Here is a 27,941-nt window from a genome sequence, read left to right as displayed (position 1 = left end):
TCACCAGACACATGTTACATAGACTCATGCAGAGGACACATATACAATCACAAAGTGACATGGACACCCACCCAATCACCCGTGCACCCACACCCCTTTGAAGGGACCCCACAGATCAGTCAGCACACACAATTCTGGTGCCTACCGAGGCGAGGTCTTTATGGTGTACAGATTAGTGAGTTTCAGAGTCAATGTGGCTGGTCTGCCCTCCCCCCCTCAGCTCAGTACAGTTCCCTCCATAGAGGGCCCAGGTCACCCCTAAAAGAGGGGATCCCTTCTCCCCCCATAGCACCAATCTGGACAGGCCATACCCTGACAAATCAGTGAGAAATGCCTTCCAAAAAGGGGGGAGGTAGTCTGAGGGAAGAAGCCTTCCTGTGGGAGACCAAGAACAGCACCATCATAGAAGGGGCACCAGGAGTTCAGAGGGACACAGCAGTGGCGGGGGTGGCCTGGGGTGGAGAGAACTGATGAGCCCCGGCCGCTCTCCCCACTCTGTGATAGGCGGACTGGGCTGTGCGTGTGCCTGTGCAGCTAGGGCTATCTCCTGCATTGTGAGGGAGCCCAGATCCTTCAGATACCTGGGTAAAGTTTAGGGAGTGGAGGTGGTTTTAGGACAGCTATTTTAAAGGGGAGAGACTGAGAATGGCTTGTACTTGAAGTCCATGAGTAGAGGGATGGGGCGGGGGTGGGGGGTAAGGACAAGATTGGGAAGATTTAAGACAGAGACTAGGAACTGGAGCAAGTTGAGCAGGTGGGAAACCCAGAGGGTGGGGGGTCTGGAATCAGGAATCAGAGGTCGCAAGAGTCAGAATCAGAGGAAATGCAAGGTGAGATCCCTATTCTGGAATCATAAGTATTTGGATTTGAACCCAATGTAGTTGGAGGCTGTGAGGTCTAGAACCAAAGGAATTTATACAGTAAGGACAGGAATTAGAAACAGTCTGAAGACGGAGTTCTAGAACCAGTGGGATTTGGTTCCAGAACTAGAACCAAAATTCTAGTCCTAAGGCCTAGAATCAGAAGTTGGGAGTTCTAAGCCCTACAACCAGAGAAGCTCATAACACGAGGGCTATAATCAGATGAAGTTTGGAGACTGAGTTCTAAACCTAGGGTATTTAGGTATCTGGAATGAGGGGGGAGTGGAGATTGTGCAGTCTAGAACCAAGGGAATTTGTAGAATGAGGTATGGAATCTGAAAGTAGCTTTTAGGGAGATTATCAGATGTGTAATCAGTGGGCCCCAGAAACTGTAAAGTCTAGAACGTGTGTAGTCTAGAACAAGTGAGTAAAGATCATAAAGTCTCAGAAAAGAAAAAGAGCTGGAGTATGGAATCTAGTTCTGGAAGTACTGGTTTTAAGTGGAAGACATAAGCTCATTTTACTTCCTTTTGACGCGAAAAACAAGTCGAAGCTTGTGAAAAGCTTGAGAGTGAAAAGAAATGAGTTGGACATCATGATTTTAGAACAATAATGGTTTAGTAATTAGGAAGTCTGGATTTGGAACTGAATGTGTTAGGGGTGAGGAAAACTAAAACCAATGGAAAGATTAGCATTTTATGGTCCAGAATCAGAGGGAATCACTGGTTGAAAGCGCTGGAATCAGCAGGAGTTGGAGAATGTAGCATGTGGAACAAGGGAGTTTACAGGGAGGGGTCTAGAACCAGAGGAAGTCAGGGCATGAGTTCTAGAACCAAAGGACTCTGGTGGTCAAAGGCTCTGGAGCCAGAGGGAGTTGGAGGTGGTGAGGTTTGGAAGTAAGCACCGTTGGAGCCTGAAGTATGAAAACAACTGGAGGTAGTGAGGTCCAGAATGAAGGAGCTGGCGGTGATGAGATCTGGAATCACTTGGAGGATGCGAGGTATAAACCAGACCACATTGGAGGTTGTGCCATCTAGAACCAGAGAAGGCTGGGGGTTGCACAGTCTAGAACCACAGGAAGTTCAGGGGTCGTGTGGTTTGGAAGCAGAGGAAGCGGAGGCTATACCTGAAATAGGAAGACCCTGAATAAGAAGGCCCCAGACAGTGAGGCTGGGGGCGGCAGATGTCCAGAGCAGAGTGGGAAGGAAGAGCCGGGCGGCACAAGTCGCCAGGCATGAAATCTGCCTTCAGGGCCCCCCATGACACCTGAAGAAAGGGGAGGATCAGAGTCCCACATTCTTAGGGTCCCTGGGCAACTCGTAGCCATTAAAAACATCATGAGAACAACAACAAAATAAAATAAAAATAATACTAAAAGAAAGGTGGCTAGAAAGAAATGTGATTGTGGTTATCGATACACCCCAGAGCCCAGAGACATAGATCTGAACCCCAACCTCCCGCACCCCCAATTTATCAAAAATAAAGCCAAGAGAGCTGGAGAGAGGGACGAGGTAACCAGTATCAAGAACCCCAAGGGAAGTCCTGAGAGAAGGAGGGGGAGGGGTCAGGGACCCCCCTCCCGAGGTCACTGAGCTGAGGCCACCCCAAGAGCCCCCAAATGGGGGTGACCAGAAGGGTGGGGACTGAGGTATACCCGAGGCGGGTGGGGGCCACTGCAAGGAGAGAGGGGGGCCTTCTCCCGGCACCCCATCCTGTGCGCTGGCTGCCGGCTTGGAGTGTGGTTGAGGTCCTTTTCCGGGGCGGGAGGGGGGAGGTGGGAAGGGGGGCCGGCTCAGTTGGTCTGGGCCAAGCCTGCCGCTGGCTGGAAGTGGCTCCTGGGCTGGGGAGCGTCGTCACCCCGATACAGAGAGAGCAGCGAGGAGCCCAGGCCTGTGGGGAAGAGGGCATGTAAACCAGGGGGCAACCACCGGCCCTACCCACCTGCCTCTCCTGCCAGTGAAGAGCTTGGCTGATGCGGGAGGTGTGCCTGGACCCAAAGAACAGTGAATTCCAGGGTGTTTGAGGCAGTGATAAGCCGGAGGGAGCCAGACCTGGCTCTTCACTTGCTGTGTGACCTGAGGAGCTGACTGCCCGTCTCTGTGCCTCAGGTCACCGCCTCCGTAAAATGGGATAATAACAGTACCTGCCTCCCGGGGCTGTGGTGAGGAGTGAGTGAGCGAATCCAGATAAAGTACTTTGAACAAGAAGGAGCCCTGGGGCCTCCTTGATGGCGTAAGCGGTTAAGCACCGCACTATGAAGCCATTGCAGCACGAGTTCGATCCCCGGGCAGGGAGCTACCCACATGGCGCAGCAGACCTCTCCTGTCTCCCCGCTGTTCCCCTCAGCAGTGTGTTTCAGTCTGTCTGTTCTGCTCCCCACTCTGTCTCTGGTGAATCCTCTCACTCCCCCCACCTCTGGCCTGCACCCCAGTTCTTCTATGCATAAATAAATCTTTAAAAAAAAAAAAGGAGGAGGAGTCATCTCGGGGAGTGCTTAGTACGTGAGCAGTGGTTGGCTGGCAGGCAGGTTGGCTCTGCCCACCTCATTTATGCGAGTCCTGCATTCAAAAGATATTTACTGAGCACCTACTGTGTGCCAGGCACCAGGGACTCAGCCATGAACAGGATGGAAGAACCTCCCTGCCCTTGGGGCGCCCTCCACCCAGTGAGGGGCGGTCTATGAGGTCCTGGATAGGCAGGTTTCCCACAAGGCTGGGCACCCAGCACAGCTGTTGGCTCTTCTTTTACAAAGGTGTCCCGAGCGCCCCCCGGGGCTAGGTCACTGCCCAGCCCGCACTCAGGCGAGACGGCACCGTGACCAAGACAGGCCTAGCCGTACCCTCCATGGGCTGAGACTGTAAAAAGCGAGCTGATAAACATCACCTCTGGAAAGATGGGTGGGGGTGAGTGGTATGAGCCTGGAGTTCTAGAAATCAGGGAACCCTGTGCAATCCGCATGAGCCATTATAATGGCCCCCTATTGACAGGAAGGGATAAGGAGGCAACTGGGGCTCCAGAAGCAGACAGGATTACTTCTCAAAGCCACACAGGCTGGGAATGACCCAGGGAGGACACACCCATCTGGTCAGGCCGCAAAGTGTAACAGGCCTCAGGGGGCCTAGGTAAGGCCTGCGCTCCACCTCTACCCCCAGCAGATTTGCAAAGCCCCTGCCTCCTTCAGCGGCTCCCACCTCCTGCACCTGGGAGAAGGGATGGGCTGCCCAGTTCCAGCTTCCAGTTCCAGGGTGGGGGACACTGACAGCCCTCCAGCACCTTCAGGATCACCCCATCTCTCAACAATCTGGAGCACCTCCCCCAGAGACGCATGGTCTCTAAATACCCAGATCCCTACTTACCCAAGGGCTCATTCAGTCCCAGGAGGTGGGTGCTGGGGTCCTGCTGGTTCCCCGGGGCTGTGAGAAGGAAACTCTGTGGGAGAGACCAGGCCACCACCATCACCATCACCCAAGGAGGCAGGGTTGTGCAGTGGTTAGGGGCACTGTTGGGATTCAGCGGCTACTTATAGGCTGTGTAACTCCACCTCTAACCCCAGCAGATGTCAGTCACTGGCCCAACATCCTCCACCTCTCCCCTTCCTCTGTGCCCTGGGAGGTCGACCCATGAGTGTGGGTGTCATCAGCACCCAAACTCCATGTGCTCCTTTTGGGTTCAGATAACGGGAGATACTGGCAGGCAGGAGGAGGAATAGGTGGGGTGTTTGATCTTCTGGCTGCTTCCCTGCCGGGTCATCCTGAATTGGCTGTGTCCCTCTGTGGAAGGCTCCAGTACTTCCAAGGTGGACCCTACTCTCTCCAGGATCCCTCGAACACTGCTGCCCTTGGTCCCCAGGCCCTACAGCTGGCCCCAGGGCACTACACCAACCCTGGTATTGCCCAGGGTTGCCTGGTTTTGCCGACAGTCTTGTCATCAACATCCTCAACAACCCACCTGAGTGTGCTACTTCCTACCTGGATTCTGTCTGATGCAATTGCTTCCCCTCTTATGTATAAATGTGGATACTTGATAATAATTCAAGAGTGTTTGTGGGAATAAGTGAGTCATGCAAGGCCTGTCATGTGCTCAGTCCCTGGCACGTGGTGGGCATTTAATATCAGCTGTTGGTATGGACCATGCTTGTTGTGTTCAAACAGCCCTGCTGGGAGGAGGGAGGAGCCAGGGGTGGCTTCTGTGGGCAATAGGGAACCATGGAACGTCGTGGAAGGAGGCTGTCGTCGAAGTGACACAGTCTGGGCTGGCTTTGAGAAAAGGCAGTCTGGCTGCTGCTGTGCAGGGGTGAGACTGGAGGTGGAGAGAGGGCAGGGGTGAGGAGGGGGTAGTTTGCTATGGCTTGGTTTGGTTTGACACTACCATTTACTGACAGCCTGCTGAGGATTAGCCAAGGGTGCAGTTTCATTTGCATCTCCTGGCAGTTCTGTGAGATGAGTGTTCAAAGAGTTTCCTCTGAAGAGAAAACTGAGGCTCTTTAGTCTATGTGAATAATCCAAGGCCAAGACCAGTTCCAGGTTTGGGGGAGGCCCAACGGGAGTAGAGAAGCTTCCTATAGATACTAAGTCTGTCGCTGTCATTTCTCCCTCTGTCCAGCTTGATTTTCTTCTTAGCATTTACCACCAATTTGCATGTATTTACTTGCAAAACCCTTCCATCCCCACTTCCCAAACTAGCAGATCATGTTCCTAACCTCAGCTAGATTGCTGGACCTTCAGCCAGGCCCCCTCCCTTTCTGATGTTCCCATCCGCAAGACAGGTTTAAGCCTGCTACATTCTGAGGTCCAGAGAATCCCATGAAGCCCCACTCACATACCAGGGTGAGGGGAGGCAGCAGGAAGTTTTCGGGACCTGGACTTGGACACCGTTTGGGGGGTCTCACGCCCAGCACGCCCTCGGCCTCGTCCTCTGAGCTCTGGACCAGGGATCTGGAGGACAACAGGCAAGAATCTCAGAACACAGTGTGTGCACCAGTGTGAGCAGTGATGAACATTCATTCACTCCCCAAACACCTTTACTCATATACTCACCAGTCCATACATACGCCCACCAACCCTGCCTCCTACTCATCCATCCAAGAACCACCCATCCACCCATACAACTTGCATCCATATATCCTTCCCACCTGTCTATCCACGAGTCCAGTCAACATCCATCATCCATCCTCCATCACCTATCCATCCATGCATGCATCCATCCATCCAACCTCCATCCACCCATCTGTCTACCCATCCTTCCATCCATTCATCCATCCATCCATCTATCCATTCTCCATCCATCCATCCACCCATCCATCCATCCAACCTCCATCTACCCATCTATCTACCCATCCTTCCATCCATCCTCCATCCACCCATCCATTTATCCACCCATCATCCATCCACCCATCATCCATCTATGCACATTCCATCATCCATCTATGCACATTCCATGATGGATGCAGCCATCATGCATCCATCCATCCACCTAGCCTCCCACTTACCACTCATCCATCTACTCCATCTGTCCTTCCATTTATCTGTTCATCTACCTATCCTTGCATTCATCCACCTATCTATCTACCCTCCTACTCACCATCTATCCATCCACCTACCATATTCATAAACTTTCTCCCTCCTTCATTTAATAAGGCCCTTTTAGGCACCCACTGTATATCTGGCACCCAGCTGGGAGCCCTGGGAAATATTGAGCTGTGTCCATAAAAGCCTCATAAGGATAATAAAGAGATCAACCTATAGCCTAAATGGGCTCATACTTGTAACTTGGAGAGCAAAAGCGTGAGCACTAGTAATCTAACATCTTTGGGAATGAGACACAAACCCTCCGAAAAAGCGTGTCTGTACGTGTGTGAAAATTTCCTCAGGAAAGCGTCCCCAACTCCCAAGGCTTCTCAAAGGTGTGATGAAACTTAGCTCTGGACAGTCTCTCTGGCACCGTGGCAGTGTCCTCTTAATGATGACACGAAGGTATTGTTAGGGGGAAAGGATGTTCTGAGCAGGTGAGAACCCACAGTGAGGCAACCAGTTTTATATCGGGGTTGCTCTGTAACATTATCACCTGGCCAGACGGAAATATGTTCCAAAGGAAGAGGCCAGGTCGGCTGGTGGGATTTGAGTAAACAGAACCGTGGTGGCTACTCTGGAAGCGGGGCACAGCCTCTGCAAAGACACAGAGTTTGGGGTAAACATGACCCATGCTGGGGACCCCCTAGGATCTGGCTGGGGGAGGGATCAGGCTAGGAGGAGTGATGGGGTGTGAGGCTGAAGCGGAAGGCGGGACTTCCTCTCCACCCTCTGTATCCCCTTCTACTGCAGCTCACCTCTTCCGAGCCCCAGTCATGGGGGAGGTCGCTGAGGGGTCCACTTTGGAAGGGCTGGAGCAGCTCAGCCGGGGGTCACTTCCCCAGCGGGGCAGCAGGGAAGGCTCAGGGGTTGGGGGCGACAGGCCATGGAAGCTCCGAGCGCGGGGCCGGGGAACGGTCCCCGGAGGTCTGTGGTAGGCCCGGGGGAGCTGCTCGCTGGAGTTGAGCTGGAAGTCATCATCCATGGAGATGTAGGGGGCCAGCATCTCCAGATCCAGAGCGTCGGCGTCCTGCAGAGGGCAGGAGGGAGTTAAGAGCATGGGCTTAGGGCAGGCCTGGCTCCAATCGCATCTGAGTTGTGTGCCTGAGGTCAAGAGTCTGAACTTCAGTTTCCTCCTAAGGCTGGGTATAAGGACCCTGTGGTAGCCACCCCACAAGATCTTGGTGTGAATATTTGTTGGTGTTCACCCCTGAGTGTGGCCCCTACTACAGTGACAAGGGCTGAACTGGTAACAGTAGGTTATCAGTTGATAACGAGGAGATGATAGTACGTGACTTCCAACACGAGGTCCTAAAGACACTGTGGCTTCTGTTTTCCTGGTACTCTCTTGGACCACATACTCCGGGGAAGCCATGCCAACAGGGGGAGAAGCCAAAGGAAGACGCGTTAAACATGAAGGAACTGGGACTTGACAGTTTAGAAAATTCTCAGGCTCTTTGTGTAGCAAAGAATTAACTTAACCCCAAAAAGAAGTTTAATCTTTGTCCTGGCTCCTGGGAGGTCACATCTGGACCCTTGGAATTTCCCGATTGATAGCTAGCTTAGGGTTGGTCTATGTGACCAGTACAACAAGGAGAAGTGATGTTATGTCGCTCCTAACATTAGGTTATAAAACACTGTATATTTTCTCTCGGGCTCACTCCCTCTGTTTCCTGGTTTCTAGGATTACTTGTCTTGGAGAGAGTCAGCTGCCATGTTGTAGGGACACTAAGTAGAGGCCCGCATGATGAGGAACTGAACCCTCCAGCCAAAGCCAGTGAGGGACTGAGGCCTGCTAACACATGCATGAGTTTGAAGGTCAATCTGCTAGCACCAGGTGACTATATCCCTGACTGAGAACTAGACTTAGTCTTATGAGAGACCCTGAGCTAAGCCATTCCTAGATTCCTGAATCTCAGAAGCTGTGTGATCTAATATGTGAATTTTGGGGTAATCTGTTACACAAGACAGATGACTGCTGCATCATCTGACTGCCACCTCTCTGATCTGTCTCCTCAATCATCCAAGCATCATCCATCCTTCCGTCATTCAATGAACCAATGGTCTATCTAACCATCCAGACATCCACCATCCATCTATGCATCCATTTAAACACTGCCCATCCATCTACCCACCTAATAAATACAGTGGTCTGTGTGTCCATCCATCCACCTGTCCATCCATCCATCCAAATATCCATTGAAACATTGTCCATCCACCTAATCACCCACCCACTCATCCCCTTAACTACCCCAACATCCTTCTCTGAAGTGCAAGCATACTAGCCCCCAGAGCACAGAGGTGAAAACTGGGCTTTCCAAGCAACCGGTACCTGAGCTATATCTAGATCTGTCTCCACTGCCTTGAGGTCTTTCCCGGAAGCAAAGAGTCTGTGTGCGTTCTCCATGTCCACAAGTAGCTCATCAGGGAGATCTGCCTGTGGGGACAGAGTAGAGGCTTAAAGAGCCTAGGTGATGTCAACAGTAGGGCAGCCTGGACATTTGAGTTCAGGGGTAGAAGGAAGGGTCAAATGTCAGATCGCTGGGACAGCAAGGTCTGAACCTATGATGTTCCAAAAGCAAAGTGCCTGGCAATAGGTTGACAGGGCAAATATTGAAGATTCAAAAGACTGGAGCCTAACGCCAAGGATTCAGGGCCCCTGGGGTTAAAGTTCTTAGAATCTGGAATGGGGAGGAAGCAATGGGAGTCCAGCTGCCCTGGGGCTAAAGGGTGAGGTCAAAGGTCACACTCTTTCTCTGGGGGAGAGAAGATATTTTGGAAGGACAGAGGGTAGGATGAGTATAGTCAACCCTGGGTACTTTGAACCCTCATTCAAAGGTCAGACTATCTGTACTCTGGGCAAAAACGGCCATTACTTCGGTCTGCTGAACACCTACTAGGTGCCAGGTCCTACTAAGTGCTTCGATCTTCATCGAACCCTCGCAATAACCAATGAGGTGGCTACTTACAGGTCCTAATTTACAGGTGAAGAAATTAAGATGCCCCTTTGTCCAGATTAAATCAGCAGGTAAGTGACAGGCTTTGAATCCAGGAGATCAAAGTTAAGAGTGTGGGCGTCACAAGCGAAGGCACCCATGCCAGTCCCCAACACCTCAGATTTTGGTCCACGTTAACAGCCCAAGAATTTAGAACCCAGAGACCGGCTATCATTCCGAACTTCCCATACAGATGGGGAAACTGAGGCCGACAACAACAAGGTTCGAGGTAAAGACTAAAGCAGCCTGGCTCCTTAGGACTCAAATGGGAAGGGCCACTTACCGGAAGAGGACTTTGGGGGCGTCGTGCAGCTGGGGGTGCACTGGGGGTGGCAGCTACTGAAGTCCCGTCCAGGATGGGTGCCAGGAGGCGACGGAGGTCGGGGCTACAGAAGCGGCGGGGGTCAGCGGCCAGAGTGGCCTCGCTCAGGGCAGGGGGGTGCAGGAAGGCCAGTATCCGGGGACTGGAGCCATCTATAAGGCACATGGAAACGGGGAGGACACTGGGGGGTCATACAGGGCTGAGGGGCAGCACCCTCCATGCCACCTCCAGGGAGCAGAGTCGACGTCTTCCATCATCAACCAGGGTGAACCCCGTTCACAGTGTTGGGCACGGGATCCCAGAGCACCCCAGCTGGGCCAGGAGCCAACCCTTCCATCGCCCAATTGTGGCCAGGCCCCGGACTGTGTCGGGAGGGGCCAGGGTGGGGCGGGGCACAGAGGGGGCTGTGGACTGTAGCCACTGTCAGATGGTGGGGAAATGTCTGAATATTTAAAATTCATCTGGCTGGACTAGGGCACTTGACTGACCCGACTGTCCAGTGACACAGAACAGCATTTGGGCACTCAGCTCAGGGGCTGGCATATCAGGAGGCCGTGGGGCGGTACTAAGGTCCCAGGAGATCAAGTCATGGCCCAGTGCCAGTCAGTTCTGAGCCAGAGAAGGAGAGGATACAGGTGATCCCCCCACCACATTCAGGAGCATGGGCGGTCAGCAACAGCTTGGAGGAGGTGAGGCCTTGAAGAACAGACGGGGAGGGAAGCTCAACCAGGACTGGAGAAGCAGGAGGTGGAAGAGGAAGAGGCACAAAAGAGCCAGATCAGGGAAGCCAAAGCAAGAGCAGAGAACAAGCAGGAGGGTGAGCGTGATGGGGAGCCATGGCAGAATTTAGAATTGAGAGCCATGAGACTGAGTGAACATCCCAGGGGCTCAGGAGAAGAGGGAGGTCGGAAGAGAGAAGAGCATTCTGGGCAGAGAACACTGAATGTGCAAAGGCCCTGAGGCACAAGAGAGCCTGGCACGTCCCAGAGCACTAAGGAAGCTGGTGCAATTCCGGCAATGGGTAAGAAAAGAGGGGGGGCAGGAGTCAGGTCACACAGGGCTTGGTGAGCCACCTTACAGCACGTGGGCATTCTCCCAAGCATCTTGGGGACACAACCCCTCCCACCCCAGCCCTGCCCCATACCGAGGCTCTCCCCAGGATTAGGGGCGTCCTTCTGAGAGGGGGCGCCCCGCTGAACGGGTCTGCGAGAGTGTCGCTCCGTTTGCTCCAGGGACAGCACCACTCCAGTCTCTTCCACCCGGCTGGGGTACAGGGCAGAAAGGGGAGTGGGAGTCAGGGAGGGCCCGTGGCCCCAGCCCCCTCAGATGATGCCCTCTCATAGAAGCCCCCTCGTCCAGGAGCCCGAGGGCACTCTGCAGAAAATAATTTGCCACATCTACTTTTTTTCTTTTAAGGATTTCACTGTTGTTGAATGCTTTTTATTATAATAGGATTTAAAAGAGAGTTAAGTTTGTCTTCCAAGCTCCCTCTGAAAGACAAAAAAAAAAAAGAGTTGGCATTTAGCATAGCCTGGTAGAGAGAGGAGAGCCTGAGGAGCTGTGGGGGAGCGTATTAAGGGGCACAGAGAGAGAGTGGAAGGCATAAGAACCAAATATTCTCCTTCACTTATAAACGCATCTTTGTACATGTATCGATGAAGAATCTGTATTGAACATACTCTTTTGTTACCAAGTATGAGGATTTCATAGGAATAGATTTTGACGAATAAGAATTTATTTATGAAGCTTCTATTCATAGACATTTTTCATATTCAAGGGAACGGATTTATAAATACATCCTTATGTTCCCCATGCCTCCCCTCCTCCTAGTCTCTAGCCAAATGTTCCCTTAGAAAACTGGCTTTTGGAGAATTGGTCTGGGGCTGCAGACCTGGCCCTGATTTTGCATCTTATTTGCATAACATTGTCCTGGAAAGACTATGGGCTTTTCCCACCAGCACTTTAAGAAGCTGCAGAGCTTTAAGAAGCCACCCTCAACAAATCCCTCCTGGGCTGGAACAACTCGATTTAGGTTGGACCAAAGCCACTTCATCCCCTTTGAAACACACAAACATACAGAGTTGTGTACATGCGCGCGCGCACACACACAGAGCACACACACAGAGCACAAACACGATCGCTCATACACTCATGTGCACTGAATATGCAGACTGACAGGCATACTCCACACAGTCCCCTGCATATGCTCACAAGTGCACACACAGCACGTGGAGTTCACACCTTCCTTCATTCCACAAGCCTTTCCTACATATCAGGACCACTTAGTGGGCTTTGCAGCCAGTGGCCTGGGTTCAAATCCCAGCTCAGCCACTTCGGCACTGTGTGACTTGAACACATAGCTAAACCTCTCTGGGCCTCATTTCAGAGAGGATGGTAATATCACGTCCTCTGCAGGTTGCCATGAAGCTTCAATGAGTTAATGTATGTCAAACCCACAGAACTGGGCCTGGCAGGGAAGTGAGCTCTGTGTACTGATTAGCCATTAGTGTTTATGGAGCAACTACTGCATGCCAGGCACTGTTCTGGGTGCTAGAGATTGAGCAGCGAACAAGGCAGACAAACCTCCCTGCCCTTAAGTAGTTTCCACACTAGTGGGAAAAGAGAGAGCTTAAATAGGATATATTATTCCTATGTTAAGTGTACCCACCTAACCACAAAATGTATTATTCAGTGAGTCCTCATTTACTTGGAAACTGTGACTTTAAGCAAAACGACATAGAAGGAAACCAGGTCCTCGAAATGTCATTTCATTCAATGACAGCTGAAAATTTATCACCAGCATTATAATGAAACGAAATTATTCAAGGTCCTGCTGTCTTTCTACTACATGAAGCGCCTGAGACGTGGCTAGTTGGCATGGAGGTGAGTGCATACCAGATGTTAAAAGCTGAATATGAAAAAGAATGTAAAATAGCTCATTAATAATTCTAAAATATTGAAATGACATTTTTGGATGTCCTGGGGTTATATTATGTATATGTATGTACAAATGTGTAGCAATATGAAAACTCATTTCATCTGTTTCTTTTGACCCTGCTAATGTGACTACTGGAAAATTGAAAAAATTTCAATTTCATATGAATTGAAATTGAAAATCACATGCAGCTGATATCACACCTCTGTACGTCAGTCAGTGTGGCGTTAGAGAGTGAGAAATACTAGGGGAAAGAAAAGTAAAGCACAGAATGAGGTTGGGAAATCAGGGAAAGCCTGACTGAACACGTAAGTAATTACAAATGGTTTTACCTGTTCTGGAGCAAAAGGACACCAGGAGAGAAACTGAGGAGAGTCCTGATCTCCTGTGGGGGCTCAGGACAAGGGGAGGATGAATGGACATGATTCAGGAGAAGAGGGAAGGGGAAAGAGAGAAGAGCATCCTGCATGTGCAAAGACCCTGTGGTTTGGAGCGAGAGGGGAGGGAGGCAAAATCAGGTCACACAGGGCCTGGTGAGTCAGGGTAAGACACACAAGGCCTTTCTCCTAAGAATGCTGGGAAACTACCTAAGGTGCTCTGAGAATTGGAGAAAAAGGAATGGATTAGTATTTTGGAAGCTGCCCCATCCTCTGCTTTTGTGTGATTGGTGGCAACCTCAGATCAGTTAGAAGGGGAATACTGAGGGCAGAGATGGTGGGGGCTAGGCAGACAGAGAAATGGGGAACAAATCCATGGTATTTTCCAGAGCCAGAGAGAGTTAATGGGGATGGGAAGGAGGCAGAAGGAAGTAAAAGGACTGAGGAGAGATTCCCAGTCTTCTCGCCTTGGCAAATGGTAAGATAAGGCATGATGTTATTTGGTAATTATCAGTGTAGCCTCCAGACCACCCTTGGGTCAAATCCCAGCTATGCCACTTACAATGGCTGTGTGATTTTGGACAAGTGACTCCCCCAACTCTGGTCCTCAGTTTTCTCTCCTAAAAAGAGGATCAAAATACAAGACCCTCATAGGTTTTTTGTCAGTCCAAACCCAGGGCCTGGCATATTGGAAGTGTCCCATGTGAGTGTGTTTCATGAAGTTTTTATGCAGCAAATCTTTACTGTGATGAAGGGAGATTTTGGTGGGAAGAGGACAGAGGACGGGTAGATTCCACAAAATATAAGCACCTGTGTGCACAGCTGTACACCACACACGTGTACCCCAAACTGGGGAGGCTTCACACACACGCCTCATCTCACTGCCGGTAAGCGAGCTCCTATCCATTCCTCACCATTGTCTGCTAACAAAATGGGACACTCCAAGGTCTCCTGCCCACCTACGACTGTGCAGGGGCCTCTCCTTTCTCCTTTTCCTAATAAACCTGTCTTTTTAAATGTAAAAATATATAAAAATAAATAAATAACATTCCAGCCCTGCTTTGCTTAGTGTACAAAAAGATAGACATTGAAATCCTGGCCATTGAAAGAGCAATTTTTAGAATGGAAAGGAATTTCTAGAAGAGATAGGGGTAGGTCCTCGCTCCTCTGCAGTGACAATGGAGAGATGTCTTTCCATGGCTACAAGTCATTCAAAGATTCTGATTTGTAATGAGAACATGCCAATGATGACTGGCCTTGTTTTGGGGTGCAATTTGGAGACTTGTATGAATACTCCCTCCTATCACCGACTTCTGTGTTCTAATATAATCTGTCCTTGATCTAAAAGATCTGGGAAAACTCCCAAGACTTGAGAAATTGATGGCATGTTCTGGAAGGCAATCTTCAAAAAAAAGCTGTGATTTTTCTCTAACTTGTGGGGGAATGGCTGGCCTTGTCACAACGCTGCCACAGTGAAACACTTCTAAGATTCATGACAGACAGGGTGGGGGGTGGGTTATGCTCTACCACTGCACATCCATTCGAATGTTTAAAATTAAACAAGAGAGACAACACAAGAGGCTGGTGGGAAACTAGAACCCTCCTACGAGGCTGGTGGCAATGAGAAATGGTATAATCACTGTGGAAAACAGTTTGGGGGGGTTCTTACGTACTTAAATCTACTCAGACCACAGGCTGCATCCATTGCACTGCTAGAAATGAATGAAAACATCATCTCACAAAATCCTGTAGGAAGATATTTACAGTAGGTTTTTTTCATCATCACCCTCAATGAGCAAACAGCCTAATAGCCTCCAACTGGTAAATGGATAAACAGAGTGGTCCGTCCATATTCATTACTCACATTAAAAAAGAACTAGCCATACACCCAACATAGATGACATTTAAATACATTATGCTAAGTGATAAGAAGCCAGACTCAACCGCATGGTTCCAAGAACATGGCATTTTGAGAAAGGCAACGATCTAGGGTGAAAGAACAGATCACTGGGTGCTGGGGACGAGGTGAGGTTCACTAAGAGGATTTGGGGGGGGTAATAAAAATATATATGATTCTATGGCTTAACTGGGATGGCAGAGACAGCGTTCCATGCATTTGTCAAAACTCCTGGAACTGTACACCCAGACGGGCGCATCTTCTCTATGTAAATGCTCCCTCTATTTTTAAAATGTACAAAATCCCTCATGAGTCGTTACGTTTCTTATTTTAACTTGAATGCAGCGTCCTCTTTATTTAAACGAGCAGCAGGAACCCCGTGTATGTTCACGTGCACACGCAAGCACACGTGCGTGCCTCAGCGGCCACGCGCGTCCCCCTGCGGTCCGCGTGCGCGCTCCCTCACGCTCGCGTGCACGTGCGCCGGCAGAAGCGCATGCGCACGCACAGGCGCAGCCCGCACGCGCCTGCGCAGACGACGCGCCCACACAGGCCCCAGCCTCCCGCGTACCTGATGAGGTAGTGGACGCAGACGATGCTCTCCGACTGGGGGCCCCGGCCCCCTGACACCACCGTGGCCTGGGTCTGGGTCCACAGGTAGCCACCACTCCGAGCCAGGAAGCGATACTGCCCTGTCACTGCCTGGCCCTTGCTCAACACTGGGAGCGGGGGGAATGGGAGGGGTCAGAGCCACCCAAGGGACCTCTGGGAAGAGGGGGGTCCTGGGGGCAGGGGACAGGGTAAGGAGGAGACAGGGAAGGAAGGTTCCTTGGGGTTGGGGAGCAGGGAGCCGGTGTTGAAGTGGAGTGGAGTGGAGTGGGGGAGACTCCCAGTCTGTGAGAACGTTATAGGAGCCCCACAGCTGACGCATGCTCCCTGGGGCGAGGCTTGCCCTCCCGACGACCGCCCCCCCCCAAAAAAACCAGGAAGCTGGGAGAGGGGCTGGTGTCAAGAGGGGCGAAGGCTCCCTAGGGTGCGAGGAGCTGTGGGGGTAATTCCAGGGGCTGGAGGCTCCCTGGGATGTGAGGGATTGAGGAGGCTGGTGTCAAGAAGGGAGACTTCCTGAGCAGCTGGCTTTGGGGTGCGGGAAGGCTCCCTGAGGTGCAGGGAGCTGGTGTTGGGCAGTCACGGAGCGGGGGCACCAGGCCTCGGGAACCTAAAACTTACAGGTGTGGATGCTCTGGCCCACTGCGTCCGAGTCCAGCGCATGGATGTACTCATAGGCCGAACAGCCGATCAGGTCCTCGGGGCTGTAGCCGGCGACCTCCGCGATCCTGGGGCGGGTGTGATGAGGTCCAGTCAGTTCAACTGGCTGAGGTGCAAGGAGGGCACGGGAAGTGCGGACGGGGGACACCGGGAGGCAGATAGTCAAGAGAGAGGGTTGTGACATGGAAAAAGGGACCGAGTAAGAAATAAGAAAAGCGGGGTGTAGGCTGAACAGTAGCCCCGGAAATGTGAGTAAGCTACTTTACGTGAACACATTGTAGCTGTGATTCAGCTGACGATCTTGAGATGTGGGGATGATCTTAGATTATCTGGGTGCACCACACTGTCGCCCCCAGGGGTCCTCTGAGAGGAGGCAGATGAGAGAGAGGACAGAAGAGGTGTTGATGGAGGAGTGGGTGGAGCCACGGAGCCAAGGACTGTCCCAAGCCTCCAGAAACTTCTAAAGCCAGGAAGTGGATTCTTCCCTGGAGCCTCTAGAAGGCACCTAGCCCTTGATTTGGGCCCCCAAAGCCTCATTTCAGACCTCTGGCCTTCAGTACCCTGAGGTGGTGGATTTGTGTTGTCTGAGGCACAGCAACAATGGAAACCTCAGCCACACCACCTAACAGCATTTTGTTCAACAACTGAGGGCACCGAGGATGGTGCACACCAAGGCCCCATGGCCCAGTGACGTCACTGTCCTGATGTCATAGCATCCCATGTGGCCTCAGACATTTTGAGTTTAACCACTGCCTCTGAATGACATCACTTCCCTCAGCTTGTTTAATCTCATGCTGTTCTGCCCTCCTGGCCCGGGTGCCCATAACTCACTGCACTTGTACGATGACAGATTCCCCAAATCAGGGGTTTCTCAGCATTTCCCCCTTATTAAGTGACACGTGACTGTAATAGAAGGGGAGAAGAGACCGGAAATGGAAAGGGCAAAGGAAAGCAAGAAAAAAAAAAGAACAGGAAAGAAAGAGAAGAAGAGAAAAAGGAAGTAAAGATATTTTTTTTTTTAATTTACACTTCTATAGGGCTCTGTACCAAGCAACTCACAGAGGTCTCAGGATAAGCAATCTGAGTGGATTCTCGTACCATTACACAGGACGGATGTGGAAACTGGCACAGAAAGAGGCAGTCACCTGGCCAAGGACACACAGCAGGAATGAAAACCCAGAGTTGCCATTCCTAAGCACAACTCCAGGGCGAGGAAAGAGGGACGACATGGAAATATGAAAGGAGGGAGGAAAGAAGAGAAAGAAGAACAGAGAGAAGAAAGAAAAATGAAGGCTGGAAAGAGAATGAGTAACAATTATTGAGGGCTTCCTAGCTGTTGGGCCTGTTCTAACGCTTTAAAAGAATTGCTGGGGCTAAGAAAAGTAAACAGGAAAAGACTAAGGAATTAAAGATAACCTGACCCATGGAAAACTCAGAAAATGGCAGATCCACAGAAGAAGAGAGATGGAATTAGAGAGACACAAACAGAGCAGAGAGAATGAGGTGGGCAGGCGGGAAGAGGGGCACGGACCGGAGATAGCTTGCTCCTGCCCACCTCTCATCGCAGTAGGTGAACTTCATGTCCAGGCTGTGGCGGCTGAGGAAGGACCCCCGGCCCAGCGGGGGCTCCAGGCTGCCAGGGTGGGGGATGGCTTCACAGATGAGCACCAGGCACTGCAGGGGGGGTTCCAAGTTGGGGCTCCCGGCAGGGGAAGTCTGTGCAGGGGGCTTATAGACCCTCATGTGTCCAGAACAGTGTAGCACCTGGGGGTGGGGGCAGCGAGGTGGTGATATTCCTGGGGCTGGGAGGTATGTTTCTGTGGGGCCCACAGGGAGGTGAGAGACCCAGGTTATCTCTGAGGACCCCCAGACCTCAACCCCAGGAGGTTGTACACCCCCAGATTCTTACCCCATAGATACCCAACTTAGGGAGCTTAGAACCCTAAGCTCAACACCTTAGAGACTAACCTAGATCTGATGGTTTCCAGATTCTACCCCATGGAGACTCCAAGTTTGGGGCCTAAGGACTCCCCCAGCTCCAGAGATCCAGCTTAAGAAAGGGTACATGGACCCCAATCAATAGACACCCAAGTTTCTAGATCCCTGGATGACCCACGAGACCCAGCCTGAGAAAGCCCCACAGGATCGCCAGCCAGGAGACCCCTGGACACCAACTCATGGTAAGAATTTTAAGGCTCAGACCAAATCCTAGCCAGCCCCCAGGCCCCTCAGCCTCCTCCAGGCCAAGCCCTGCCTACCTTCCAGGTGGCTGCCTTGAGGTTGAGGGTGCGCCCGCGGCTGGTCAGGGTGCTCTTCATGCGCAAGGAGAAGCACCGCTCTGTGGGGGCCTCCGGCTTCTTTCTGGACAGGCCTGGGGAGGGTCAGGGTGGGGTGGGGAGCTGGTGGCACTGGGCAGCTTCGGACAAGGCCTACCCCCCTCTAGCACTCTCGGCACTGAAGTCTTCCCAATCTTATGTCCCAAATTGAGACCTGGAACCAGAGGGCCCCCCCAGGGAGGGCATGCTCCTTTGAACCCCACCCCCCCCAGGACAGGCCACCTCCCCTCAGATTGTCCCCAGGGCAGGGCTGTCTCCTCTTTTTCCCGTATTTCTCAGTCCAGCATTCCAAGGGATAAGAATATATGCTTTGGTCTCTATGACCTGGGGCCCGAGGCCTCCGGGGAACTCACTCTGCTGAGGGGTCAGCGCATCCTGAAGCTCCTCTTGGTCACAGGGATGGATGAAATCATAGATACTGTGTCCAATGAGTTCAAGCTGCGAGGGAGGGAAGCAGGGGGTCTTGGAGGACAAGCACTTTTACCACGGCCTCTGGCCTGTCTCCCCTGCCCATTCAGTGCCTAATTCCGGAGGCTGGATACCTCGCCAGTCTCTCTGTTCATTCACTTGCTCACTAGGCAACCATTTCTTCCACCCTAGGATTTGCTCGCCCTCTTCTAATCGATCATGTTCCATAGGGGCACAGCAGTCACCACACAGACAAAATCCCTGCCATGCAGAGTTCACTGGCTAGTGGGGGGAGGCAGAAAACAAACAAAATGTATATATACATATATAGTCATGCTTAATGGTCTCGGTGTTTTTTGTTGTTGTTTTTTTAAGATTTCATTATCTATACAGAAAAGAACTGGGGTACAGGCCAAAGGTGCAGGGGATGAGAGGATTCACCAGAGACAGAGTGGGAAACAGAACAGGCAGATCTACTGAAATATACTGCTGAGGGGCACAGCGGGCGAATCAGGAGAGGTCTGCTGCGCCATTTGGGTAGCTCCCTGGCTGGGGATCGAATTCGTGCTGCGGTGGCTGCGGATAGCTTCATAGGTTGCATCTTAACCCCTTGCTCCACCAGGGAGGCCCTGGTCTCAGTGGGTTTTAATCCCTTCTGTGTAGCCTATCAATGGACAGATAGATTGGATAGATGGATGATGGATGGATGGAAGGATGGATGGGTGGATGGATGCATGGGTTTATGGAAGGAAGGATGGATGGATGATACATGATGGATGGATAATGGATGGATGGAATATGGAAGGAAAGATGGATGGATGACAGACGGACTGATGATGGGATACATAAATAGATACACACAGTCATGAGCCACATAATGACATTTGGTCAGTGACAGACCACATATTTGACAGTGGTCCCTATACATAGCCCAGGTGCAGAGCAAACTAATACATATGCATCTGAGTTCTCAGTGATTATACTCTATAACGTTCACACAATGATGAAATCACCTAATAATGCACATCCCAGAGCAGATCCCCGTTGTTAAGCAACATGTGACCATATAGCGATATCATAAGCAATACTAAGAAAACCAAGGCAGGGTGAGGTGATGTAATATTAGGATGGTATTTTAGAGGCAGTAGCCAGGGACACCTTCATAGAGGAGGTGAGTTAAACAAACTGCAGAAAAAGCTAGTGAAGTGGTCTTACGGCTCTTTGGAGTAGTGTTCTGCAAAAGGGAACAGCAAATGCAAAGGGCCTGAGGTGAGACTCTACTAAAATAACACCTGTTTGGAAAGTCCAAGATCCAACTCATTGTTTCAGTTCAGGAAATGAGCCTGGTGCTGGGAGGAGGGGACACAGATGAAAAGGGGACCCACATCAGCTCACAGTCCAGAGGCAATATGGACTAGGGGAGTCTCTCTGACAGATGGCACCTCTCGCAGGATTCCAGTCCTGGCTCTGCCACTTTTAGTGTCGGGACCATGCACAGAGCTCAAGCTAACAGAGAAACTGGTACCAGGAAGGGGTAACAAGACAGGGAAAAGCAACAGATGCCAACAACGGAGCCCATTTAGGCACAAGAAAGGTTGCTCTCACGGGGCTGGCAGAGGAGGAACTCGATTTAGTTCTAGTCTCTACATGTCCCCTCCTTGTCTTCCCATCCCCAGGCCCCAATACCTACCCTCTTCTGCCACTGGAATCTTCCTTCTCCCTCAGCTCCCACCTCTATAGTCTCACTCCCTCCCATCCTGTCTCTAAGCAGCACCTAGAAGGATCTGTGTAAAAGGTAGATCTGATTCTACCTCTCTGACATGACCTCTCTCCTGTTTAAAGTCCTTCCATGGCTCCCCAGAGCAATAAACCTCTTAATTTGATCCTAAATTATCTAGCCCCTGCTGACCTCTCTAGCCTTTTGTCTCTCACCTCCCATTGCACTCTGCACCTACCCAGGATGAAAATATCTTTATTACCCCTCAGTAGTCTGCTTTATATCTTCTCTCTGGGTCTTTGCACATTCTGTTCCCTGGCTATGAACATGCCCAGCCTTCACTGGCTCCCTCCATTCCTCGAGCCCTCTTGACTAGCTAAGTCCTTCAGGTTCCAGCTTAGCTGCCATCTCCTCCAGAAACCCTCGACTCCCCCCAAGACTGGGTCTGATACCCGCCTTCCCAGGCGCAAACAACCTGCTATACAGCTCCCCTCTGGCCCTGACCATCCTTCTTGTGTGGTCTAAGTCCCATCTCTGTACTGTGAGCCCATAAGGCAGGCTAGGTGGTTGCAGTCACCTCTGATCCCAGCACAGAGCCAGGCAGCTCTTCTCACCTGACTGAGGCCCAGGTGCTTGCTGACATTCTCCGACAGGTAAGCCATGTCTCCCTCGGCGGTGAGCACCATGACAAAGCCCTCCAGGGCCTTCAGGTAGCAGGCATCCAGTGGTTCTCCCACCTGGCTCCACTCCCCTGGTGTCGGGCCAGGGTGGATGGGGTGTCTCTAGTAAGCCATGGCCCTCCTGGCTACTTTCCCCTCCACCCTCCCTCACTCAGAGGAAATGACAGGTGCCCTCAGGGAAGGGGTCCCATCCCACTACCTTGGAGATCCAAGGAAGAGAGCAAGGCTACCACCTTCCAAAGGAATCGAATCCTAAAGGGCCAGGTGTCTTATGAGAGAATTCTAAGGGGATGGAACCCTTGGGGCCAGAATTCCCAGGGGGCTGAATGCCCAGGGGTTCAGAATTCTTGGGGGCAGACTTGTAAAGCAGAGACTGCCAAGCAACGGAATTCTGAGAATTCTAGTAAGATTCTCAGAGCAGTCTTATGTACAGTCGGCTGGAGGATGACCTCACTGTCCCCATAATCTTTCCAGGGTCCTGGGATTCCTTGGTGTGCGTGCGTGCATTGTTAAGTGTGTGTGTGTGTGCAGTTGTGCATGTGTGTGTTGGCAAAGCCTCCTGCAGAGTGGAATTCTGGGTATGAACTCGAGGATGGCTGGCTACTGAGAGAAAAAGCAGTAGGGGGGTTGCGAGAGTAAGAGGACTCTCAAATAATTAAAAGTTGGACAGTAAAGCCTCGTGGGGTCATTATAAGGGGACATGGTCTAGCGGGAGGGCCTCCCAGGGAAGCAAATGCTAAGGGTTGAGGTGCCTCAGGGAGTCAGCCGCCTCCCAAATTTTTCATTTCTAAGGCCGCCTGCACTTCCGAAGGGGTGGGGCCCTAGAAGTGACAGACGCCTGAGGGGCGGGGCTTTCCGGGGAACTCGAAAGGGGCGGGGCCTCCACGGGAGGTGGCCTCCCGAGGGCGGGGCCTTGCCGACAGGGGACCTCCCAGGGGCGGGGCTCACCGGCCGCGCAGAGGCGGTGCATGCGCAGGTAGCTGATGGTCAAGCGCATGATGGAGGCCTTGTCCAGGTGAGCGCTGACCCCGCGCGCGAAGGGCAGCGTGTGCGCCAGCTGGTACAGCACCTCGGTCTCCTGGCTGCGCCGGCTGCGGGCCGCATCCCGGGACTTCTCCTTGCGCAGCTCCGTGCTCGATCTGCGGGCAAGGGCAGCGTTCACTGGCGGCGTCCCCGCAAGGGAAAGAGGTGGATAGGACAGGCACATGGGGCGCTGCCACATGGGGCCCGGGATCCAGAGGGCAGGGCCACGACTGTGCGGGTCTCGCTGTGTGACCCTGGCGAGCTCCCGGAGTTCTCTGAGCCTGAAGCAGCCCCTAATCGGGGGTTTTATCTGTCGCACAACAGTCCGTGCAGCCCTCCAGCACCTCGCTCCTCTCCGAGGCGTGCCCAGGGGCGCTCTGTCCCCTCCCTGACTTATCTCCAGTTTATTCCCCGGGATGGGACGCTTGGGGGACCCGGAGGCCTCCTGCCGCGAGGGGGCTGACCGAGCTGGCTGGGCGCCAGGGAAGGGAAGGCGCATGATGCCGGCAACCTCTCAGGCCCCCCCTTCCTGGAGCCTCCCAGAACTCCCTCTCCAGCCCTTTCCCCTCCTCAGCCGAGCTGAGTCTTCAGAATCTTGGAGCACAGGTCTCAAAGTCCAACCACCCACCAGCAGGGGCCCTAGGCTGGGTGACACAGCAGCACTTACAGAACTCAGGGGTTCTGTCCAGCCCCCAGCTAACCACTCAGCTCTGCACTTAATCTATTTCAGTTTTGCGCTTGGGGTTTTGGGTAGAAGGAATGTCTGTCCTTTTGTAAGAAATATAACCACATAACCCGCTTTTGCTAATAGGTTCATCCCTGCGCCAAGGGTGACTTATATTAACCCACTCAGACAACCTAGGAGGAAGATAGTGACATTATCCCCATTGAACTGACCAGGAAGTGGAGGCACAGGGGTGCACAGTGCTTGCCAGTAAGCAGTGAAGTCAGGGTTTGAACACTGGTCAGCCAGAACTCTGCAGTTTTCTGTCTCTATGGCTCTGGGTTGGTTCCAAGTTTGTTTTCTAACACTGTTAAAAGTCAAACTTCAGGTCTGTCTGAATCCAAGCTCTATTGTTTTTGAAAAGAAAAACATTTACTGAGTATATTACATATTGACTATGTGATCTTATTTTTTTAGTGTTGATAAAACTGCTCAGAATAATCAGCTGTAATTTGCTAAGCATGTATGTGCCTGGCTCTGTGCTGTACTCTGCCTGTGCGCATCCTAAGACAACTGGAGGCAGGAATCTCTTTCAAAGCCTCCACTTCACACAGGGGAAACTGAGGCTCCAACGGTGAGGCCCTTTGCTGGAGTCAGAAAGCAAGTCAGGGGCAGAGCTGGCGATGACATCCCACAACCTTCATTGTTCTCTCTAATCTCCTCTTGTGACCCACCTCAGGGGAAGCAGAACTCCCCAGGAGGGTAGCGCAGGAAAAGGGGAGGAAGGCTACTGCTGGGGTCGCATCCACCTCACCCCCAGGCAGGAGACCTGGGGCATGGCTGGAAGGGGAGAAGGGACTACTTCATATGGACACAGAGTGGGGAAAGCTCACTCCAACAGGGTGGGAGGCACCAAAAGGGGCAGGCTGGGTGGAGGGGTGGCGGGAGCTAGCAATCGCTGCCCCCCCACCCCACCCCCCGCCTGGTGGGGGGCAGGGGCCTCCAGTCCCACTGCTCTGCCCAAAAGGAAAGGACATTCCGTCCTGTTCTGTTCTAGCCCTGTTTGTCTTCCTGCCCAGAGGGTGGGGGTGGGCGGGCCTCACTGAGCTGGGGGCCCCTGACAGAGGGAACAGGGAGTGGGAACTGTAACGGGGTGGGGCCAGCCCCCCACCTCCGGGGCAGCTGGGCTCTGAAATCCTGGCAGTGGCAGGCTTCTCCCTCCATAGAAGGAGCCAGCTGGGGTCTGCGGCCGCGGAGGGACCCTCCTTCCAGCTCCCAGTCTGTTCTCCGGATGTTCTTTGGCAGGAAATGTGATTCTCTAGCTGGCTTCACTGCCCCTCGGTCTCCTGCCTTTCCCATTAAACAGAGCCCGGGCTGGTCCTCTGGTTCAGGGTTCTAATCCCGATTCCATTACTTATGAGCCCTGTGACTTTGGGCCAGTATTAAACCGTTGCCGCGAAATAACAACACAACCTCAAAGGGCTGCCGGGGAGATTCAGTGAGCTGATCCATGTCCTGGGTCTTGAACAGGGCTTGGCAGTTGGTTAGTGCTAATAAAGGGTCAACTTTTAATTACTCCCCCTTTGTCCACGTCCGAGATGAAAAGGCGTAGGAGCCTCGTGGACACTGGGGAAACCTGGGGTCTGGTGGTGCGCATGTGCCTATGTCCATGACTTTTACCCGAGCTCCTTGGGGGGAAAGATGAAATAATTGTGATGGGAGCAGCTTTGGCGTATTGAACACCCAGGGAGCTGGCAACCCCATTCAGCAACCCCGTACAGGGGGAAATATGGTTTCCCTTTCACAGAGGCGGAAACTCCTGCTCTGGCAGCGGGACCAGCCGTCCAGGTTCCCACCAAATCTGAACCAGGCTTGGTGAGTCCCAGCCTGCCCCGACTACTAAGGTCCCGGTTTCCGGACAAGGAAGTAGCCCCAGGATGGAACCTGAGGCCATGCGGCTTCTAGTGGCAGAGCCAGAATTCAAACCAGATCTGTCTGCTTCCACCCAGAATGCTGACTTGAACACAATAAACAGCATACTGAGGGGGTGTCCTGCCCCCAGTTCTGTCCCCTCATGCCTCCTCATTTTTATCTGGGCCAGGAGAGGGGAGGATTTCCCAGGATCAGAAATTGAGGCTCAGAGACACAGTCTGGCTCCAGGCCACACAGCTAGGAAGCGGATGCGCTGGGATTTGAAGCCTGACTTGGGGCCTGTGCTCTTAATCTTGCTACGTCTCAGCAGGCGTGCCCACCCAAGGGCCCCTGCCTGACCCCTCCTGGGGCAGTGGCCTCAGACCCTACCCCCGTCCCACCACTGCTGCCTCTGGATTTCCCCAGCTGGCCAGTCTCTCAAGCTGGCCCCATGCCCAAACCTGGTCCAGCCCCCTGGCATTCTGCCCAGCTCGGGACGTGCAGCTGGAGCCCTGCCACCCTTCCTCTGTGTTCCAGCAGAGAACAGGGGGCGGGGCTGGGCCTGGGAGGCCCCAGGGTGAGGCCTGGGAATGGGGGCTGGGCCCTGTGCCTTCCCTCTCTGGGCAGGGAGAAGCCCACCTCTTCCCAGTCCAGAAGAAATGTCACCCGGGACCAGAGCACAGGCATGGAGAAAGTGTGTGTGTGTGGGGGGGTCTGTCCCACATTCAGGGCTGCTGCTAGGGCTCTCCTGATATTTAGCTGTGGAGGGGGCCATCTAGCAAGAAATGTACAGTATTTGGGGGGCTCAGGTTGTCTCTGGGTAGGGACCCCTCTTGGTACTGCCCAGAGTGCACTGAGAGGCAGAGATAGGGCGTGGGTTTGAGAGGAGTCTTGGAGTGGGGGTCTTTTTGCCCCTGACTCTGCTCATTCCCCAAAGACATGGTAATCTGGTGGGGTGCCCACACCCAAAATGCTGTCTTATCCAGAACCTTCTATCCTGGGGGCCACTGGGGGCTGTTGTCCATCAAGGACTTCCAAAGAACTTCTGTGCCTGGGGCATGGGATGGCAGTAAATCCTAGCTGAAGAAAGGGAGGGGGTGAGGGTATGTGGGAATCCCGCTCATCATTGTCCAGGGCCCCTTTGGCCCAAGTGCCATTGTAGGAGCACAAGAGGGGATGGAGTATGGCAAGGATCCGGGTGCCAGCGATGGGTGGTGCGCAAGCTCGGGCTGGGATGACACCACAGGAAAAGGCTGGCCTTGTGTGGAGAGTGGGGAGAGCCCAAGTGCAGCCAAGAGGGGTCCCCACCCAACCAGGAGGGGGCGCTCAGAGGGGTTGGGCCAGGCTGGGTTGGAGTTGGCCCAGAAGGGGTGGGATGGAGTTCCCTGGTGGGCCCTAAGCCAGGGACAGAAATAGATGGGGGGGCGGGGAACATGGCAGGGGGGAACATGGGGGTGTGGACGGATCCAATCAGACCTGCGAAGCCAGGGAGGAGGGAAGGGGGTGAGGCTTCCTGGATGCCTCAGATTGGACAGGGAAACCAAGGGGTCTGGGAGAGGAACCCCTGGCAGTTGAACCAGAGCCCACTGTCCCACATCTGCACCTGCTGGGAGGTGAGAGCCAGGAACCTGCCCTCTGCCCAGGAAGACCCCAGGGCCCTGGGGCCCGCTACCCTCATGGCTTGTGCTGAATCTGGCCCAGGACCCTCCACGGGGTCTTCCCAAAACACGGTTTGGGTGAGGCCCCAGCCTACCATAACGCAGCTGTGGCTGCAAGGGAGTGAGATAAGGGGCTTCACTTCGGGAATTGAGTTGGGCTTGTTTCCCCTTTATTAAAGGGGGGAGGGTGTCCTTATGTTTCAGAGGGATACAAAAAGGCCTCTAGGAAGGGTCTCAGGGAGTTTCTGAATGGGAAACACCCCTTGTGGCTATTTCTAGGGAACCCAAGGTCTGAGAGACTATGAGGGAGGATCTGATCACAGAGGATCTCTCTTCTTTTGAACCCAGGAACTGAATCCCATTCTAATGAACTCCCTATATCAGCGAGGCTCATTTATGGGATTACTCTGTCTCCCCTAGGATCCCAGAGGTCTAAAGTCAACCTCAGTTCTGGGGGTTCAGAAATCAGAAGGATCAATAAGTGGCAGAAGGAGGCTTCCCTTAGAAACCGGGTACTGCCCCAAGCAGACCACCCCCCGACTCTATGGCGGACCCCGAATTTCACCCTCAACCAGAAGGGAGAGCAAACCCGGAGCAGCAGGAAATCGGGGGACAGGACCCCGAAGTCGTTTCTGGCCAGAGGGGCGGGGCAGCCAGGAACTTTGGGAAATCTCCCACCCCTGAGATTTCCTAGGTTGGAGGGTGCGACGGGCATGTGCCTCCAACCGAGAGTCCCGGGGTGTCCTTCGTTTGCACCCATGCATCCCCATTCGGCTCAGGGGTCCCCAGAAGGAGTGCCCCCCAGTTCCCATCATTCTTGCCCCCGAGCCCCGGTACCTTGCACGCTGTAGCCCCAGCGCCATGGCTCGCCAGTCGCCGCTCCGGAGCCTTTCGAGGCCCCTCGCCCCCTCCCCTAGCCCCGGGAGCCCCCTCCCCAGCTCCTCCCCCCGCCGCGTGATTGGCTGCACCGCGCCCGGCCTGAGACTCTGGTTGGGCCGTCCGTCTGTCGCTTCCGAGAAGGAGGTGGACCAGGGACGGAGACTTGGGACGCCCGAAGGAGTGGGGGGTACACGGCGTAATACACAGACACACCCCCAGCCACACCCCTAGCCGCGGACTTCCTCCGCAGTGCCGCCCACACAGTGGGCGGGCCGGGCATTCCGCGAAGTTCCCACACCAATTCTCTTCGGAGCCTTCCCCCACCCTCGGCTCCTTCCATCCCGGCCCCCACCCTCCAACCCCCGCCCCTCCACGCCCCGCCAATTCCTGCCCCCTAGTCAGACCCCTCCCCGACCTCCAGTCTCACCCCCCTCCAGGCCTCCAG

General features: G+C 53.1%; 2 protein-coding genes across 12 annotated transcripts in view; one reads left to right on the top strand and one right to left on the bottom strand.

Moving 5' to 3' along the window:
• Positions 1-140: 140 nt before the first annotated feature.
• On the bottom strand, positions 141-27,512 carry HIF3A (hypoxia inducible factor 3 subunit alpha). 6 transcript variants are annotated; one of them, XM_037516822.1, is made up of 15 exons: positions 27,455-27,512; positions 22,310-22,500; positions 21,296-21,432; positions 18,910-18,994; positions 18,479-18,591; positions 17,776-17,984; positions 16,182-16,288; positions 15,526-15,673; positions 10,890-11,008; positions 9,707-9,897; positions 8,760-8,864; positions 7,186-7,457; positions 5,683-5,794; positions 4,217-4,289; positions 141-2,750 (listed from the first exon to the last, which is right to left on the bottom strand). In XM_037516822.1, exons 1-15 carry the CDS (start codon positions 27,478-27,480, stop codon positions 2,653-2,655), a joined length of 1,986 nt encoding a protein of 661 aa, XP_037372719.1. In that variant the 5' UTR covers positions 27,481-27,512; the 3' UTR covers positions 141-2,652. The 6 variants fall into 6 exon arrangements, with proteins under 6 accessions (XP_037372719.1, XP_037372721.1, XP_037372716.1 ...); XM_037516824.2 differs by lacking the exon at positions 27,455-27,512 and adding an exon at positions 23,282-24,001; XM_037516819.2 differs by lacking the exon at positions 27,455-27,512 and having other exon boundaries at positions 22,310-24,003.
• The window catches only part of PGLYRP1 (peptidoglycan recognition protein 1), a 50,057-nt gene continuing 37,606 nt past the window's right edge, over positions 15,491-27,941 (top strand). For 5 of the 6 annotated variants that reach the window (XR_008552549.1, XR_008552552.1, XR_005126145.2 and 2 more), the window contains exons 1-2: positions 15,491-15,611; positions 18,209-18,400. The gene's annotated coding sequence lies outside the window, so the exon portion shown is untranslated. The remainder of the gene's footprint in view (positions 15,612-18,208; positions 18,401-27,941) is intronic. The other variant, XR_008552550.1, reaches the window with a different exon arrangement.

The sequence above is a fragment of the Talpa occidentalis genome, unplaced genomic scaffold (assembly GCF_014898055.3).
Source record: "Talpa occidentalis isolate TD23 unplaced genomic scaffold, MPIMG_talOcc4v2.1 talOcc4.17, whole genome shotgun sequence".
In the NCBI taxonomy this organism is placed as follows: domain Eukaryota; kingdom Metazoa; phylum Chordata; class Mammalia; order Eulipotyphla; family Talpidae; genus Talpa; species Talpa occidentalis.
Note: the sequence above shows the minus strand (reverse complement) of the source record. Positions and strands in the feature narration are given on the sequence as shown.

Bases quoted from the DNA above. Each gene is read 5' to 3' on its own strand.
- HIF3A (XM_037516819.2), bottom strand. From the start codon at position 22,883: ATGCGCCTTCCCTTCCCTGGCGCCCAGCCAGCTCGGTCAGCCCCCTCG. The intron at 15,674-16,181 runs GTAAGTTTTAGG...CCCCGCTCCCAG, and splicing joins GGGCCAGAGCATCCACACCT to TGTTGAGCAAGGGCCAGGCA. The intron at 2,751-4,216 runs GTAAGTAGGGAT...TCTTCCCCACAG, and splicing joins GGGACTGAATGAGCCCTTGG to GCCTGGGCTCCTCGCTGCTC.